Source organism: Bidens hawaiensis, unplaced genomic scaffold, assembly GCF_021521415.1.
Source record: "Bidens hawaiensis isolate Kalapana, Puna unplaced genomic scaffold, B.hawaiensis_p1.1 tig00030772_1, whole genome shotgun sequence".
In the NCBI taxonomy this organism is placed as follows: Eukaryota; Viridiplantae; Streptophyta; class Magnoliopsida; order Asterales; family Asteraceae; genus Bidens; species Bidens hawaiensis.
In genome coordinates, this window is record NW_027495139.1 from 69689 (window position 1) to 88090 (window position 18402).

At 32.7% G+C, this 18402-nt stretch overlaps 1 protein-coding gene across 1 annotated transcript; it reads right to left on the reverse strand.

Annotated features, from left to right (window-relative positions):
- Nucleotides 1–6098: 6098 nt before the first annotated feature.
- LOC143580951 (xyloglucan endotransglucosylase/hydrolase protein 31-like) lies at nucleotides 6099–8159 on the reverse strand. Its single transcript, XM_077063852.1, has 4 exons — nucleotides 7956–8159; nucleotides 7757–7857; nucleotides 7413–7630; nucleotides 6099–6654 (listed from the first exon to the last, which is right to left on the reverse strand). Exons 1-4 carry the CDS (start codon nucleotides 8152–8154, stop codon nucleotides 6294–6296), a joined length of 879 nt encoding a protein of 292 aa, XP_076919967.1. The 5' UTR covers nucleotides 8155–8159; the 3' UTR covers nucleotides 6099–6293.
- Between the last annotated feature and the right edge of the window lie 10243 nt (nucleotides 8160–18402).

The window sequence follows — 18402 nt, forward strand, 5'->3', positions numbered from 1 at the left end:
TTACACGTGGCAAGTTTTGATTGGAAGTTGTATACGTGGCTGAGCTGGCGAGTGGTGATAGGCTTGCGGTTTTCCGTGTGGGTCCCACGGTTTGTAGAATAAGTATGAAACTTGGGTGGGATAAGATGGAGTGGTCCTCCCGGTACATAGCGTAGACCTACATGAGATTAAAGATTAGATAGGGATATTTTGTCACACTTATGAAACATTGTTTATATATACATACACTTTGGGCCCTTGTAAATATATATAATATTTGGCCTAATTTTCATCAGAGGCTATGAATTTTTTTAGCGGGGATTAATGTGTCGTACATGGTGTTTTTCGGCTCTTACGTCATAAAGTTTTATTTTTAGTAGGATTGACTTTGCTATTCAAAAGGGGATTGTGACGCAGCTTGTCGCCCATTTGCATTCCACCCGTATTATAATCGTTTTGAGTTTAATGTTTGATGATATATTAAAAAAAAAATTCACCTTATGATAATAACTTTCAAAAGTTTGTGGATGAATGTTAACTAAATAAATTCATGTGTTTTAGCCCGAGGTTCAAATGATTCGAGTTGCTCGTGAGCTACTGATATAAAATTGATAAAAAGCTCGAAATGAGCTGAGGTTTTTCGAGCTCGAGTATAGCTCGAGTCTCAAGTAAGTTTGTATAGTTGTTGAGCCCAAACTCGAGGCTTTTGTATTTTTAAGTTTAATCTCTTTTAGACTGTAACGCATTGGTTTCACATTGCATAGATGAGCTTAGTTCGAATTTAGGCTCGTTAAAAGTACTGCATGAGCTCAAGCCATGTTTAGACTCGCTTAAGTTTTTCTCAAAATATATAAAAATTATTAAAACGTATATGGTTTAACAAATAGTTAATAAACAAGCTGAATTCAATGTTTTGAAAAAGCACTTTACAAGTGAAGCTCAAGCTTTATAAAAGTGCTCAAAACAAGTCTAGCTCAAGCTCTTGTAAGTCAAATCAAGCTGAGATTGAGCCTAGTCAGTTCAGGCTCGGTTTGTTTACACCTGTAGACACAATTATTTATGAAAATGGGAATGGCAGGAAAAGTGGGTAAGAAATTGTAAATATTTGTAAATGTAAGGGCTTGATGTTGAAAATTAGGGTCGACACGTGAGTGTGGGGTTAAAATGGGAAAATGGTTAAATGTGATGTGTCAGAAGTTTATAAATAAGAATTGCAAGTGGCAAAGACATGAGGTGTTGGTTTTCAACGGTCACGGCAAACATTGATGTTTGGTTTAAATGCTAGCGTGTTGATAATAAACTCTTTTAAAGTTTTTATAAATTTTAGAAAACATTAAAATCTACATTCACATAACTAAATATAATATATATAAAATAATTAAAAAGTATGGTTTATGATTATTAAGTTTATAGGTTGTGAGTTGGTTGTTCAGATTTACGCAAATTGGATTTCAATAATTCTACATGTTTTCAATTGGTTAATAGTTTTATCTTTGAAAATAATCCTAACCGATCCTATCTTTCGCACTAATTGTTTTCGTTGAACCTTCGTTTAAAAAAAACTTAACGGAGTTAAGTTCTTTTCGAATTTCAAACGGATGCCTTAGGGCTTTTGATTGGAAGTGCATACGAATCGATTGATGTAAAATTTAACTTAAAACAGTGTTCCAAGGGGCTTAATTTTTGTTAATTGAAAGATTAAACACCCGAATTGAAGTAGGTTTCGTCGTTTGAAGCACCGTTTCGAGGTAAATTTCACATCAATCTACTCATATCATTCCGATTAAAAGCCCTAAAACATCAATTTTGAATTTTGGAAAAGGAACTTAATGGGACTCCGTTAAGTTATTTTTAACGGAGGTCCAATGAAAAAATTATTGTGAAAGGGGAGACAGGTAGCAGCTATTTTTCAGATGCTAGATTATTATTGACCAACAACAAATATGTGGGATTATTAAATCATCATCATCGTACTCAGTATATCCCACCAATAGCAAAGCTATGGTAGGGTCTGAGGAGGGTAATATGTAGACAGCCTTACCTCTATCCCGTAGGAATAGAGAGGCTGTTTCCGGTGAGACCCCCCGGCTCGATAATAGTTTTGCATCAAGCCGTGGACATAAGGCACATAACACTCAACCATCGGCACATCGGTCGATTGGTGCATGTACCCTTGTCCTTTGGCTATCAACGCCACCACATGATGCCTGATTAACCTTCCGCCACTTTTTAACGTTATTTTCACGAGATTAGTAAAATAACGTCAAAATTAGTGCAATTTCACTTTTGCCCACCCGATGGTTCACACGTATATATATTATATGCGCGCACCGCAAGCAGGGCGTATAGGATTATTAAATCCAATTTGTTTTTTTTTTAAGATTTTAATTGTATTTGAGCCGCTGCCTAATTATTAAGATGCAAAGACTAAAGTTATTCATGGCATGGCGTTTATGCATGTTGCGTCTGATATACCTGGTTTCATTGCGCTTGAGGCTGTAGAGTTACTAAGTATTAATTAGCCGTGTGCAAATGGTCATAAATAGTAATATCATGACTCCAGGATCTATAAATGTTATTTTTATAAGATTTAGTTTTGTCATTTTTAAGGAGTTAGCGGCGTATGGTTTTGTTCTTTGGTCGGTGCGAGTGTCTTGCTTGTATTGATAGTTTGTTTATATATTAAAATGTTTTTGACATGACATGGTGTTTATACATGTTGCATTTGATGCATTTGGTTTCATTGCCGTTGAGGCTGTGGAGCTACTAAGTATTAACTAGTCGTGTTTAAATGGTAAATACTAATGTCATGACTTCAGGATCTATGAATTTTATTTTTAGACGATTTAGTTTTGTCATTCAAGAAGAGTTAACGACATAAGGTAGATGGCTTTGTACTTTGGTCGGGCGAGCATCTTGCTTGTATCAATAGTTGTTTATATATATATATATGTTAAGGTTTTGGTTGGTCATTAAAGAAGAAGCTACCAATTTGCCATTCATTTCAAAATAAACTCTTAATGGAAAACACTACTCTATATTCCTACCATGAATTTACATAATGTCTTGTACTAATGCTAGTTTAAATGATACCATTAGAAATTTATTTATCAAAATTGTGTTAAAAAAAACTTGCTTTGCTCATACCTAACCTTGTCTGATAAAACCTATATTATATCATCTCTTCACTTCATACATAAAGCATATATTTTTCTTTTGTATGAGAACAAGTAAAAACATTGAGTTCTGAAAGCACTTTTTATTAAACAAATAAAAATAAACATTCTTTAAAATCATATTTAGGAAAAGTGCCATGAGAGGAAAAAATAAAAAAAACATTTCGTACAAAAAAGAATAAAAAAAGTTATCTTAAATTGAAGTTAAAATTAGAAATATGAAACGATTCTATTAATTTATTCGCTATTTTAAGTAAACAATTTGTTTAAAAGAACTTTTCTGAATAAGCTTTTGAGAAAAATATTTGAAAATACTTATCACTAGAAACAAAACAAAGAAATTAATATTAAATTGAAAACGAGTTGAAATAGAAATATGCAACGTTCTTTGGGAAAAAACTCACTTTTTAAGGAAACGTGGTTTTAAGAGTAAGTTTTTTAAACAAACGTTTATGAGATTCAATAACATTTTTTATTCAAAAAGAAATAAAAAAAGTTGTAAATACAAACAAAAATCGTTTGCATGAAAAACAAATTAAAACAACGGAGCATTTCTTGTGTCTTGTTTTTAGAAAAATATTGCTAACAAAAACATATTTAAAACAGGTCTTGCTTAAAAAAAGAAAGAAAAGAAAAAAAAGAAAGTTTACAAATAAACGAACTAAAACAAGGAGTAAGTTGAAACAATCTTGATTTTGTTTTTTTTCTTGCACCCCAATGTATATTTAACCATTTAAGAGAAGTCCCGTTAAGAGGGGACGATAGAACAATCCCACTTCATGTGAAAAGTATCTTTAAATATTATACAAAACTTGTACGTGAAGAAGAGGTGATCGAACACCTCTTTGTTAGAAACACAAGACGAACAACTGGTAGAAAAACCCGAAATATATATTTTGACGCAACTATGCAAGATGATCGGTAGAAGAAACTGCAATACGTCTTACATAAATAAGTGTGAGTTAAATAAAATTTAAGTTTAAATATCTTAGAATTAAATTAAGAAAACAATTTAATGGGTGCATTTTTTCCATATAATTTTAGATTTTAAGATTAAAAAAAAAAACAATTTTCACAATTTAAAATTTTTTAATACATGTAGTTTGATATTAAGTTGTGCTACGTGTTCATATTCATATTTTACGTGGTATCGTACGAAGACTTGTATTGTAAAGTTGGCTTGCAATTTGGAAATGGTCCTTAATGGGCCATATTTTCAACTTTAATAGACCCATTAAGCATTAACAAGAGGGCCTTATGATAAGCTCATAAGCCTTTATGTCTTTCATTCAAATGGGCTGGCTTTCTTAATATGGGCCATACATGAATGATCCAATATCAAAGTGGTTAGTATTTTTGAGAGGTTAGTTTAAAGGTGCACAAACCGCGTATTTTTAGGAACCTGAACTGGAACCGGGTATGGTCAATAAAAGTCAAATCGGGCATAGTAGAAATTGGTTCCGGGTATCGCCGGGTATTTGGCCGGCTTTTTCAAGTTTTTTTTTTCGGGTTTCAGGTAGGGTCAAGTTTTGACTGGGTAAAGGTGCAACCAGTTCCGGGGGCAGCCGTCCAGGACTAGGTATGCTGAGAAACCAAGTACCAAGTCGTACCGGCGGGTCAGGTATGGGTCGTATACACCAGTTCGGTTCCGTAATCGGCTATTTTGTGCACCCCTAGGTTAGTTAATGTAATGCTAACTAGAGAGCCTGTGGTTTGAAATTAACAAAGGGGTGTTTGGTTCGTGAAATATTTTTTAAATGAATTGAAATTGGAATTTGAATGCAATCAATTGTAAACATGTATTGTGTTTGATCTGTAATATTTTGGAAGGAATTAAAAGTTAGAAATAAAATGACAAATTGCCCTTTCTAATATAACCTCTTCCATGATGTTCCGTTACCCCTTTTATAATATTACCCCGACCATTCCATTCTAGTGCTGGCCAGGTGGTAAAGACTATTGTCTTTTGAGAGAATATCAGAGTTTAAATCCTAGCATCCGGTTGAATTATGGTCTTGGTAAAGTCTAGGAGTAGAAAGTAAATGGGTTCGTGAGTCGCCATATTACCCTGCCCTAATTTGTATGCAAGTTCCAACTTTTCCACACATTTACCAAAATTTGTTAATTTTGTCTTAATATCTCTTTGTCGTTCGTTTGGTCCAATCGCTATTCGCATGCTTGATTTTGCTACAGTTGACGCTACCCCATTCGCTTGTTCGTGATATATTCCCATCATTGTCCTTTTGTTAATGATTTGATCTAATTCTTTGTTCGCTATTTGATCCAGTTCACTATTCGTACATATTTCAAATGTTTGTCTCTGAAATCAACCTATTCATGTATGTTGTTTGTTATAATATGTGTATGAAGTTATATAACCTAATCTTATCTTGATCCCTACCTTTTCTTTCTTCTAAGTCTTACAATCTAACCGAGTCAATCAATAATTTTTTTTACTAAGCCAAGCTGAACTCAGAACTCGCATGGTTATAAATAAAGCCAATTCCCATGCTAGAGTTTTGAGTTTTCAACTCGCTTAACATTCAAGGCCAGCTCGAGTTGGCCTTGATTCCACTAGACTCCATTCGTGAATACATCATATGTGAAAAAGTTGGTCGACAGCGCACACGCCTGTGAGCGCATATGTGTGAGCACGTATGTTGTGTTTATCAACATATGCGGCGCATATGTTATGCGTCCAACATATGTGGCGCCTATGTTATGCGTCCAACATATGCGACGCATATGTTGGTGTATATATAATTTGTTTGCTTTCATTGTTTGTTTTTTTACATTGATTCTGGAGCAATAAAAAATTTCTCTCTTCTTCTTTTCATCTTCTTTTTGCGTTATCGTCTTTGTACGATTACAATACTCATAAAAAGGTCTAAATAAATCAAAGAAAGCAAAACCATGTAGGAAAAGTAAATTCCATTACATTACAATCATTAATAAAACAAACACTCTTTGATAATTCATTTCTATCACTCATCCCTTTACATACTTTTTTAACAATGACAAAACAAAACACAACAATAGAAAAAAAGAACACAAACCAAGCATGCATGCAAATAAAATTTAAAAATACTTTGCACCCATATCAAACCTATATTCCTTAAATAACAAGAAAAAAACTTTTCAACACTCTGGTGTTTTGGTGTGGTCTCTTTCCGGATCAAGACAATAATCATACACTTTGTATCTCCTTTGAACCCATTGCATCGCAACCATTTGCTGGCGGCTCAACCCTCCGTTGGCTGTTGGAGAACCTGACGGAGGGCTGCATGATTGTTGTGAATAGGCTTCACAACCTTTGAGCTTAAAGTTCCTATACCTACCAACAAAAGGTTGGTACCCATAGTTCGCTTTGTATCTCCCGTTCTCAGTTGCCCATGAAGATGCGTCCCATATCGACCCGTACACGTACATTGGTCTTAAAGGAAACGTTTCATCGCTTTTCCTTGAGTACCTTCTAATCGGTACGTCGTCCACGAAAAATCTACATGTCATACAAAGTTGTAACATTTTAGTTAAAATTTTTTTTCTTTATATCTTGGTAACATTAGAATCCAAAAAATCCCAACTACACTAATAAAGTAATAATATTCTATATGGGTATATATGACACGTGCAGGGTGATAAATATTTATAAAATGACACACTTCCGCACACGCACATATAGTTATTATAGTTATAGACTATAGATAAAGTGAAAAAGAGATTTAACCAAAACTTTTATAGCTCCTACCAATGATAACAAAGTATGCATAAAGTTTTAATAATAAGCATACAACACACATTAACATATAACAGCATATAATATTTAGGTTATATGTTATTTCACTAGCTAATATAATTCAATTCTATGAATAAATAAAATATATAAATTGCTTTTATTTATATATATATATATATATATATATATAAGAAACTGATTGACGATTTTCAATTTAAATAACAGGTTGGACACAAAATATATCTTAAGCCTTAGTCATCAACCTTATGTTCTTTTGTTATATATTGTAATGTTTTATGAAATTACACGTGGGTTATGACCAATAAAATAAAATGGATTTGCGAAAAGAGATGTCCCCAAGGATATTAATATGTGTTGTACGGTGTCTCTTCTATATCGTAGAGGTATAGGATTCAAATCATGCAAGGTGTGTTGGTATAAATGGTTTATATGATCGAGTATGATAATTAGGGTTTTTTTTATTTATTTTTTTTGCGAAAAGAGATTACAAGAAAACTGACATTAACTCGTTCGGTGTCCATAGTATCGCATAATCGTGAAAATCCTCGGTGGGATCGAACCACAGGTGAAATCTATGTTCTCTTCCTATGATGTTCCCATCTCCACTTCCTCTAATGTAAACATTTGTTTGTAACGTGTACGGTTTGTCCGGTGTTGTCCCAAGAAACTCGATGTCGATTTCATCATGGTGTCCAGGATAATCCTCACTATTAGAAAGCTAACAAAGAAAGCCAACAAAACTCATAATCAATATAATGATATATAATTATATATCATGGCATCATGCATATATGTAAACTTGCAATTGCTTGGGTTGCAAGTAAACTTTAATATTCATACTTACATAAAAAGACGTGATGACTCCAGCTGTGTATCCAGGGTGAAGCTTAACCGCAGTCCCAAAATAGCCTGAGTTATAAGATTTTATTGACTTAAAACCACTTCCTGTCACAGACAGTTTATAATATATGATATGATATGATATGATATAATATGATATAGTATCAGTTATTAATATTCAACACATGCTAGTGGTCACTGACCAGAAGACTGATCTAGCCAGATGGTGAGCGAGCTTTGGTCAAAACGTTGGTTTTGTGGGCCCCATAAGGTACGGTAGGCTTGATCGTAGGCTACGGTGTCGACCCGAGAACTAGGGTTGTAGCCAGGTGAGGGTGGGTGGTCTTGAGCTACGGTTGAAATAGTGAACATAAAGAGAAGAATAGGGAGCAAGAGAGCCATGGAATGAAGAAATTGTATTGTGTACTTAAATATAAAGACAATATATATAAAGGATAAATAATTATAAAGAAGTATGTTGGTGATAGAGGGTTTAAATAGGGGGGGTATTTAAGGGCCCATGCATGCAATATTACAAATAGCTAGGGTTGATATTTAGTAACTAAGAAAAGTAGTTGTGAGTTAAAATCTCATTTTCTCCATTTATGTATTTATTATTATTTTTTTTGTTGATTTTTAACAATAAAAAAAGAAACTAAGATTTAAAAATATTATTTCTCCTTTAATTGGTTGATTTTCTGATTATTGGACTATTGGTCCCCTTTTCAAGAAACAAGTTGATCATATGGTCCATTGATTTGTAATTTAAAACTAATTTTAAACAAGTCAGTTCATTAATCATTTGATTCGTTACCCATAAAGTTATAGTTTGATTTATGAACGGTTCATTAATCATTTGATTCGTTACTTATAAAGGAAAAATCAAAGACTGATAAAAATAGTAATATAAACCAAGTTTTTAACGTGGTATGTGTAATCTCCATATATTTCATCAAATTTGGTTTTTTTCCCCTAAGATTATTCTCTCTCGATCTAAAATATTAAAATCTCAAGAAAACGAACTTGACAAAGGTGTATATTGTAAGAGAAAAGAAACATCGAGATTACAATCTGAAAAGTTTATAGCGTAACTCAAGATTTGTATGTAATACATGAAAAACTAAACCTTTACACAATTATAAAGGATGATATCTTAAACGCTTTATGAATCAAGTCCTCTGATGTTGTGATTAGGTATTCACGGCTAACAACTATACGAATAAGAATAGAATAGATTGGTTTCTTTTGAGTTTGTGACAAGTATTGGAGAAGGGGTGACATCCAAAGTAGAGATGAGAAGATCATAGCACGATCGTTATATCCGTCATCCCTACACACTTCCTTTTCCTTAGTTATATCCGTTCCCCTAATTACTTGATTTCATGTAGCGATTAATAGCATTTCATGTGAGTGTACATGCACAGTGAAGCACACCTACGTATAATATATGCGTCTACATCACTCATACTAATCTCACTCAAATACTCATAGCCTTAGATATTTAAATTCAACATGGATGTTTAACTATAAGAAGTGACATATCACTAGAACGAGTAGCTTTTTTTTTTTTTTAATCACCTTTTCATTTGTCTTAACTAACTTTGTAATTTATATAAGATTTATGTCCACGTTTTTTGAGTGGTGAAATGCGTATTAATATATTTGATCCAATTATATTGACCCTAGCATGCAATTTTATATATAATAGAAAATATATATTGTATAGTATCATTATAATTTAATTAGGTTCTACATATCGAATGTGTCAAGGGGACAAAGGCATTGTCCCAATTTTGACAAATATAAGCGAAATATTGTCTAAATTTATGACCAGTCAACAAAAATTTATTAAGAAGGTGCACAATTCTTCATGGATGTGTGAAGTCATAAATTAGGGCTATTTTCTAATGGTTTTTAATAAATAGGCTTTGACTTAGAGCAGGGCCGGCTCCGAGAAAGAAAAAAAAATTTTTGGATCGAAGACGAAAATTTTTTTGTCCTTAACTAAAAGAAGTATTTTGTTGAGTTTAAACAGTCACTACTACACAAATGGGCAAAAGTGACCGAAATTTGCAACAACCAAAACGGTCGCAAAATTAGCAACCAAAACAAAAACGGTCGCAAATTTAGCGACCAAAATTAAATCGGTAGCTAAAATAGCGACTGATACAAAAACGGTCGCAAAAGTAGCGACTTAACTTTTTCGGTTGTTAATCGGTTGCAAATATGGTCGCTACTTTAAAAAATTAAAAAAATAATAAAATAACTAATTATTTGGTCACAAAAATGGTTGGACTTTTTCTGACCGAATTTGTTCTGTCGCAAAATTAGCGACCAAAATTAAATCGGTCGCTAGTATAGCGACCAATAGAAAATCGGTCGCAAAAGTAGCGACCGAACTTTTTCGGTCGTTAATCGGTTGCAAATGTGGCGATCAAAATTGATTCGGTTGCAAATATGGTCGCTAGTTTCAGAAACTTTAAAAATTGATAAAATAACTAATTATTTGCTCAAGAAAATGGTCGGAACATTTTCTGACAGCAATTGTTGTGTCGCAAAATTAGCGACCAAAAAAACATCCGTTGCCAAATTAACAATCAATTAATTGGTCACAAAAATAGCGACCGAATTATTTCGGTTGCAAATATAATCACTTGTTTCAAAAAATATAAAAAAATTATAATAAGATGAATTGAAAAGCAATAGTAAATTATATATATAGATTAATTTATGAGTTGGTGCCAAAATTCTTTTTTAAGAATGCGTTGGTTTAGTATTTTTTTAAACTAAGTTTCAGAATTTAAATGGATTGCTTGAAGTTGTGAGTTGGTTGATGTTGGCTTCGCTAATAGTTTGATCCTTTTTTTTTTGGCTGGGTCTGAATATTTGAATATGCTAGCTTTTATATTTTACTAACTAATTGTCCGCGTGATGCAGTGGTGTACGCGCAAACGTAACCGGTATTAGTATGTTTGTAACCTCACAACGGTATGTGCGTAAATCGACGGTGGTATGCATTTAACGTGGCATCAGACGTGTAACCGGTGCCAATAAACGCGCCTCACATAACGCATATGCGCGAGCAATCCGACATGTATAAACAATTTCATCCGCATAAATGATGCTTGAACGCGCGTAACCGGTGGTGATAATCAATAAGCAAAGATGAAACGTACAGTAAATTCAAATAAACTACTTTTTAACCCAATTCGTTTTGACGGACATATTTCGACCTGGAAATGTTTTAACCCGAAGCCCCTTTTGACATGACCCCTTTCGATCTAAACTCATCCCGACATGAACTAACTTAACCCTTTTTGTATTAACTTGTTTCAACCTTAACTCGTTTCGACACCATTAGCCAAACCCGCCCGACCCGTTGCCGTAATAACTGGTAAGCACGTAACATGTTAGCTTTTTAAAAATTAATAAATTATAGCAATACCATACTCAAATTAAAGAGAATAAAATGGTCATTTTTGTGGTGTAAATTTTTAAAAAGAATATTAACGTGAAAATGTTATGGCCTTTAAAAAGTCGTGGGGGTAGTTGGTTTAGAATGAGAGGAAAATGTATAACTATTTAATAAATTAACAAAATTTGATTGAAGTTGAAGGACCATTGTTGTAAGTTATTTTTGAATGTGTAAAGACTATATTATCCCTTAAAATTTTATGCATTGTTACTTGTATAACATACCAAGAGTGGTACCTCTTAAAATTTAAGAGGTCCCTCACTCCTAAATTATATATAGTATAGATATAGATATAGATTTTGTTATTAATTTTTTGCTTTTGGTAAAAAGCCCTTGAATTTAAGCTTTTTTAACTACTCGTTCTTTGTTTTTAATATAATAACTTACGATTTTTTTAGCTTTACTTTCAGTAACGCAATGAACCTGAGCGATAATGATCAAATTCGAGTTGTCTCACCGTCACAACGTCCATGTTTTGTTTTTATTTTTTTGTTTCAAATAGTTAACTAGGCGTTGCGCTGCTTTTATCATAAGTTTGTACGTGTGTCAATACTGTTTTAGACGTTTATTTACTCTTGGTGTCATGACAAACTTAACCGATCGTAAAACATAAAAATCAATTCCAATCGTAAAATCGATCACAATTTTTATTTAAAAAAATAGTAGAACCTAAATTCAATAACAAGACTATTCCCAAAATTAGTTTTAGAAAAATTTTAAAAATAGTTACAAAGTCGAACCCAAAAAAAATGAAAGCGGCCTTAATATGTCATATTTTGATACCTATGCATATTGGTGTAAAGTAATGTTAATCGGGGTCAAGTAGTTTTGATTAAAAACAATTAGGTTTGATAATGAATAAAGAGAGGAGTTTGTGGTAAATTATTGTCATTTATGATGAATTAGATCAATATTGGTCAATAAAGGATAATTGAGGTTATTATGAGTCAGTTATATGTTAATTTGCGTAAGTAGTGGTCAATTATATTAATTGGGGTAAAATAAAGGAGCTTAGGCGACTTAGTGTTAGTTAGGATCAACGCCTAGTTAACTATCAGGGTTTGTCTTAATTAGGGCAACGCCTAGTTAACTATTTGGGACCATCAGAGTCAAGTAGTCTTAATTAGGGCAATTAGAGTTATTGTTAGTCAATAATGATCAATTAGGGTGATTAGGACTATTTAGTGTTAATAGTAGATCAATTAGAGTCAATATTGGTAAATTAGAGGTTTTTACGTTTATTATTAGCCAATTATGTTGGGTCAGAAAATTTGACAAAGAAGATTGTAATTTTCTCAACCTCCTCTAAAAATGGCTAAGTATGGAACTCGAGCAAGCTTAGACCTTTGAGCACGACTATAACTAGCTCGAGCACGATATCTTACTCGCGTTAGGTTATCTTCTGGAAATTCTTCTAAGTGTTCAAAGCTTCGAGCAAGCTACACTTCGTCAAGCAAGGATGTTTTTCATCAGGCACAGTTTGCTATTCGAGCAAACACTTGATCTATCCAAGCTTAAACCAAAGATTACAAGTATTTTGGTGGGTCGAGCATGGATACGATAAAGGATGATCTCAAAAGTAAAGCTACGAGCATAGTTCAATCTCGAGCAAGATTCAGTACCCGAGCATATAGAAATTGTTCTTGATAAACCTTAGTGAAGATTGAAGAGATCTAGAAGAATATGTTTGCTCGTAGGATTTGTTCGAGCAAAGTTGTGATAAGTTATGAAGATTGAAGTCTGCTGGAGTAGAATATGGCACATTAAGACATTAAGACATGTAACACATATTACTAATTAGGCTAAAAGAGAATGGTGGTGCCGCAAAACCCCCTCAATTGGGCAAAGTGGTTGACCACTATTGACGACGCTATGGTTTTAAGTTTTGGTACAATAAAGAACGTAACGAAAATTGACTGAATTTGCATAGACTCGGCGCCTCAACACAGGAGACCGACAATGCTCGGGTTTTATTAATGCGCAGGTTTATCCGACCAAGGGCACTCCACTGGTCCACCTCAACTTTTTATATTTTTTTTTGTTTTTGTTCCAGTATCGTAATGCACGTAACACCACCCCACTAGTCCACCTCAAAATTTATTAATTTTCTTAATAAGAAGATAACCAGCTAGTTAAAATAAATTAACCAAGCCGGATCGATTAACTTGAGCTTGAGCTCCAACACGGGCCACTCGAATCATCTTACATCCAAAGTATTAAATTCAAATTTCCAAACTAATCTACTATTCATTATTCTCCCATGTTTATATAAAAATTTGGCACATCGGACTCGAATTTGAATTTGAATTTGAATTTATTTGATCACAAACAAAGATTTAATCAAAGTTTGATGAATGCTACCCTCGTGTATATATCTTTTAATTAATAAAGATGAAAACAAAATTTTATAAAATGCAGCTTTGAATCAAGTTAACATCATATTCAAATAAAAGATTATAATATAACATTTATCTTTTATCTTAAAAGATAAGATATCAAATTTCTACTCCCAACTTCAATAACCAACTACGGGAAGATCGGCACCTTAAGGCCACGTTCTCAGCCAACCTTCCTTCTTCCACTGACAACCCCACGATATATACTCACATTCCTTTCAAATCTCGATACATCTTTTTTGTTGGGAACAATTGCGAAGAAGCTCCGACTCAAGTAAGACGACCTTCTGCTAGCTCATTAATCATGTAAGATTCAACTTCGTTGCGCATTTTATTTGTATGCTTCGTTGCGATCAAAGTTATGAGTTTGAATCTTATGGATTTTTGTTTGATGTGCAGGCTAATGGATTCTCAGTTTAGAGAAGTTTCACAGTAGCCCCAATTTTGTTTGTGCTCTAGCACTATTTATTATATATCTATCAAGGTAACAACAGTTTTGCAGCTTAATATTTGCTTAAATTACTTGAATAATGGTATCTCTGATTCTTGAATTGCTTGACATTGTCTTCCATTTTTGTTTGTATCTTTTTGTTTTTTACTTCGAATGAAATAAGCTATATATTTTATGTTAAAACATGTTATATCAATTATAGGTACATCTGTTGAATCGGAAAATAAAGCAACTACGACAAAAAAGGAAAAAGGCAAAAATACTTAAACGTTGGAGCAAATATAAGGAAATTGGATTGCAAATAACCAAAATGAAAGAGGACAACATCGAAATGGAAGAGCAAATTCAATTATTTTTGAAGAATATAAGAAAAATGTCTCTAGTTAGTTGAATCGGCTATTTTATTGCTACCAATGTTTGATATCACTTATTGTACTTCTATTTGGATACTTTTATATTTTGGAATGTCTAGTTAGTTTTATGATTTGGTATAGTTGTGTTAACGTATACAAATATTTGATTATGTTTTATGATTTGGTATATAGTTGTGTAAACCTATACAACTATTTGATTATGGTATATTAAAGTGAATAAACAATGCAAAATCAAAAATAATTATTCTTTTGATTCTACATAATTTTCTTCGACCGAAACAATAGAAATTTTGAGGCAAAACATGGTAGCTAAACCGGTCGCAAAAAACCCAATCACTAAATCAGTTCGGTTGCGATTGTGGTCGCTAATAGTTCAGTAGATTATGGTCGCAAACAGATCGGTCGCGATCTCGGTCGTAAAAGATTCGGTCACAAAATCGGCCACAAAAAAGATTTGGTTGCAAATTCGGTCGCAATCTTGGTCGTAAAAAATTCGGTCAGAAAATCAGTTGCAAAAAAGACCTGATCGCAAATTCGGTTGCTAACTTTGCCACCGAAACTCTAGTCGCAAAATTGGACGCAAAAATATTTTCGGTCACAAAATAATTGCCGACCAAGGTTTAACCGACCGTCAAAACCGGTTGCCATTTGGTCGCAAAAGGGCATTCGCAACTGATTTGCGACCGAAACGACGGTTGCAAATGCCCAGTTTTCTAGTAGTGAGTTTAATTTTTATATGGGCTTACTTGGTTATAATTTGTGTTGTGTAAAAAAACTTTTGTATAAAACAAGAATTAAACATGTATCAAGTGAGTCAAGTAAGGCTATAACCTACAACCTCTTGGTTATAAGTAACACACATTTGCCAGTAGACTAAGCTAGTGGTTATGTAATTGTGTTTAAACATTAAATATGAATATTGTTTTTAATAAAAATACATATAATTTTTTTCAAAAAAAAAAATCGGTCCTACCAAGGTGTCGGGCACGTGGCCGTCGACCACCCTGCCATCGCAAGGGTCGGCCCTGACTTAGAGGTGTGCACGATTTGGTTGGTTTTTGGTTAAAACCGAACTTAAATCGAAACTTCAGTCTTCGGATTTTTTAAATTTGTTCTGCTTTGGATTTTTTCGGTTTTGCCATATGAGATTGTGAATTTTAGCCTGACTTTTTTTTCTCAAACTAATGAATTTAGGCTTAAATCATTTTGTTAATTAATAATTAATTGATTATTATATATTTGAGCAAAATGATTTGAATTACTTGGTTAAAGTAAAAAAAATGAAAATCTAGAAATTCTGTTTGGTTTTTACAGCAACATAAAATCAAACTGTCAGTTTTTCTTTTAGCTCTGCCGAAGCATTTAAAACTCCAATACGACTCTTGTTTTTTTGTTTCATGCATACCTCTGCTATGACCTGTAAGTTGCAACTAGTTAATAACTATATTGTAAATTCACATTTTTAAGTTGAATTCAGGTTAAAGATGGTTTAATTGAATAAACTTTCTTCTATGGATAGTTTGTTACCGTATTTTACATTTTAGATGTATAAATATCCATAAACTTGTTACTTGACGTACATGTAAAAAGTGAAAACAAAAAATCCAAAATTTTAAGAAAATACGCCGAGTCACGTGTTAAAGTTCTAGCTTGGATGATCGAGCAAACTTGATTCCTATTGTTGTAAGCTCTACTCCAAAATATCTACTTACAAGTTACAAGCAACAAGTGTTTTATGAAATTATTTTTAAACTTTTTCTTGCTACGTACTGCAATTAAATTTTTTTTTTCAAACTATATACTTTTATAAACAAACACCAAGAACGCTAAAACAGACCTCCAATTAATTAACCAATATGAACATTTTAATTATGATTTATTTTTATCTATTAGTATAGAATATGAATCTTAATCAATGTCGATTCAAATTTGGCTCATTTAATATGTGGTCGATTCTACCGTCTCTATGTTTTCAAATACTTGATGCATGTATTTTTGTCATCATTAAGAATTAGGCATAAATGAGCGTCATTTGTTCATTAACTTTAACCAAACAAATGAACAGACACAAGCACTTAAGCTAATGAATATTCTTGTCCGTGTTTGTTCGTTAAGAAAATAAACATGTTCTTATTCGTTAGTTAATATTTTAAATAGAAGGTTTATGAAAACAAATGAACATAAAAGAACACCAATTGAAAGTATGCGTAAATGTCCAAATTAAAGTCTAGATTTCTCTATTATTACTTCTAGCATTTCAAAAGTAAACAAAGATATCTAAACAAAGGGTTTTAAAATATGAAAACAAAGTTGATTTTAAACTGATATTAGTACCAGATAGGTCATATGGGTGCTCACGGGTCGGTTTGAAACCGTCAAACCGATCATCGGTTTGGTTTCACAGTTGGTTTTTTTACTTTTGTTCTGTCGATTTCAAAGTTTTCAAACCGTAGCAAACGGTTTGGTTTGCGGTTTATGTCGTAAACCAGCCTAAAAAACCGGACCAGACCGTAATATATATTTAGAGCTATAATCTTTTATATGTGTGTGATTTATATCACTTGAATCAACATATAAATGTTTCTAAAATTTGAATTGCAACTTTACTACTATTAACATCTTGCTAGAACATCTAATGACTATTATGCATTGTTTTCTTTTATGTTGTCATTTGTTGCTTTGTTCTATTGGTTTTGCTTTGATGCATCAAATGCCTTTGTAGTTACAATGAGTTGGAATGCTTTTTAAGTTTTGAAAAAGCGTAGTGAATTTCACTGTGTTTTTTACCGAGTGAAATGAGATTTTAAAAAAAAAGCATGCACATGCCTTTTAGTTATAAAGACTTTTAGTTTTGAATTATAATAAAAGCAAACTACAAATTGAAAAATCGTGAAACCAAATCGGAACAAACCGTTAGTAACGGTATGATTTGATTCGGTTTTAAAATTTAACAGTTCGGCAAAACCCGTTATTAACGGTTTTGTTAACGGTTTGACCTAAAAACCGTCATAACCGTAATCGGAACACCCCTAGTACCATATGTTTTTTAATGAATATTCAAATGAATGAACATAATAAACTAACATAACCGAACGACCATGTACCTAATGAGACATGTGCACACATAATAAACAAAAAAAATTGTTGCGGTCCTCATATCAAATGAACAAACATAATCAAACTTCTTGTCGAACAATTTACCCAACATTATAGTTACAATTTAACTTGATAATTATAATAAGCAAAACAGTGATTACATCGAAACAGAAGGCAAGCGGACAACAAGTTGCGCTGCTACCCATTTTTGAATTGCAAAACCCAATCTTTTAAAAACTACATTCGCTCAACATTCACTTTGTTTTTAGAGCTATATATCTGAAACTCAAGAATTTTATTTCACAATTATATTAAATGCAACTTGGTTCATATGCCTCTTTTATATACCGAAGTGAGACAAAATATATTGTTTTGAATTCACCTGACCTACTCTTAAATGCTACTCTCTGATTACGATTGTTATGGCCGGTCGATCTCTCTTACCGACAGAATCTAGAAATTTAAGGTCATGTATAATCGAACATACTTTCGATACATCATTTCTTATACATGTAATATTAATATATTTTAAAAAATATAAAAACCACACTAATTATATGACTTATAAACAACTGAAATCCGAGTTGTAGGAAAACATTAAAATTTGATATCCAACTATATTGTTTCTCTCTCTTTAAAAAAAAAAATGGGTACAACTTATTTACATTATTTTTTAGACCAAAGTGAGACCAAATATATTGTTTTTGAATTCACTTGGCCACTGCCAACAACCTTCCCCGTCATCACCTACTCATGGCGTTGACTGTCCTCTGTTCGATCATCTTGGTAGGCCCGAAATTTTTTTAATTAAATTTATATTATATATTTAAAAAAAATATGTATTCTTAATGTTTAAAC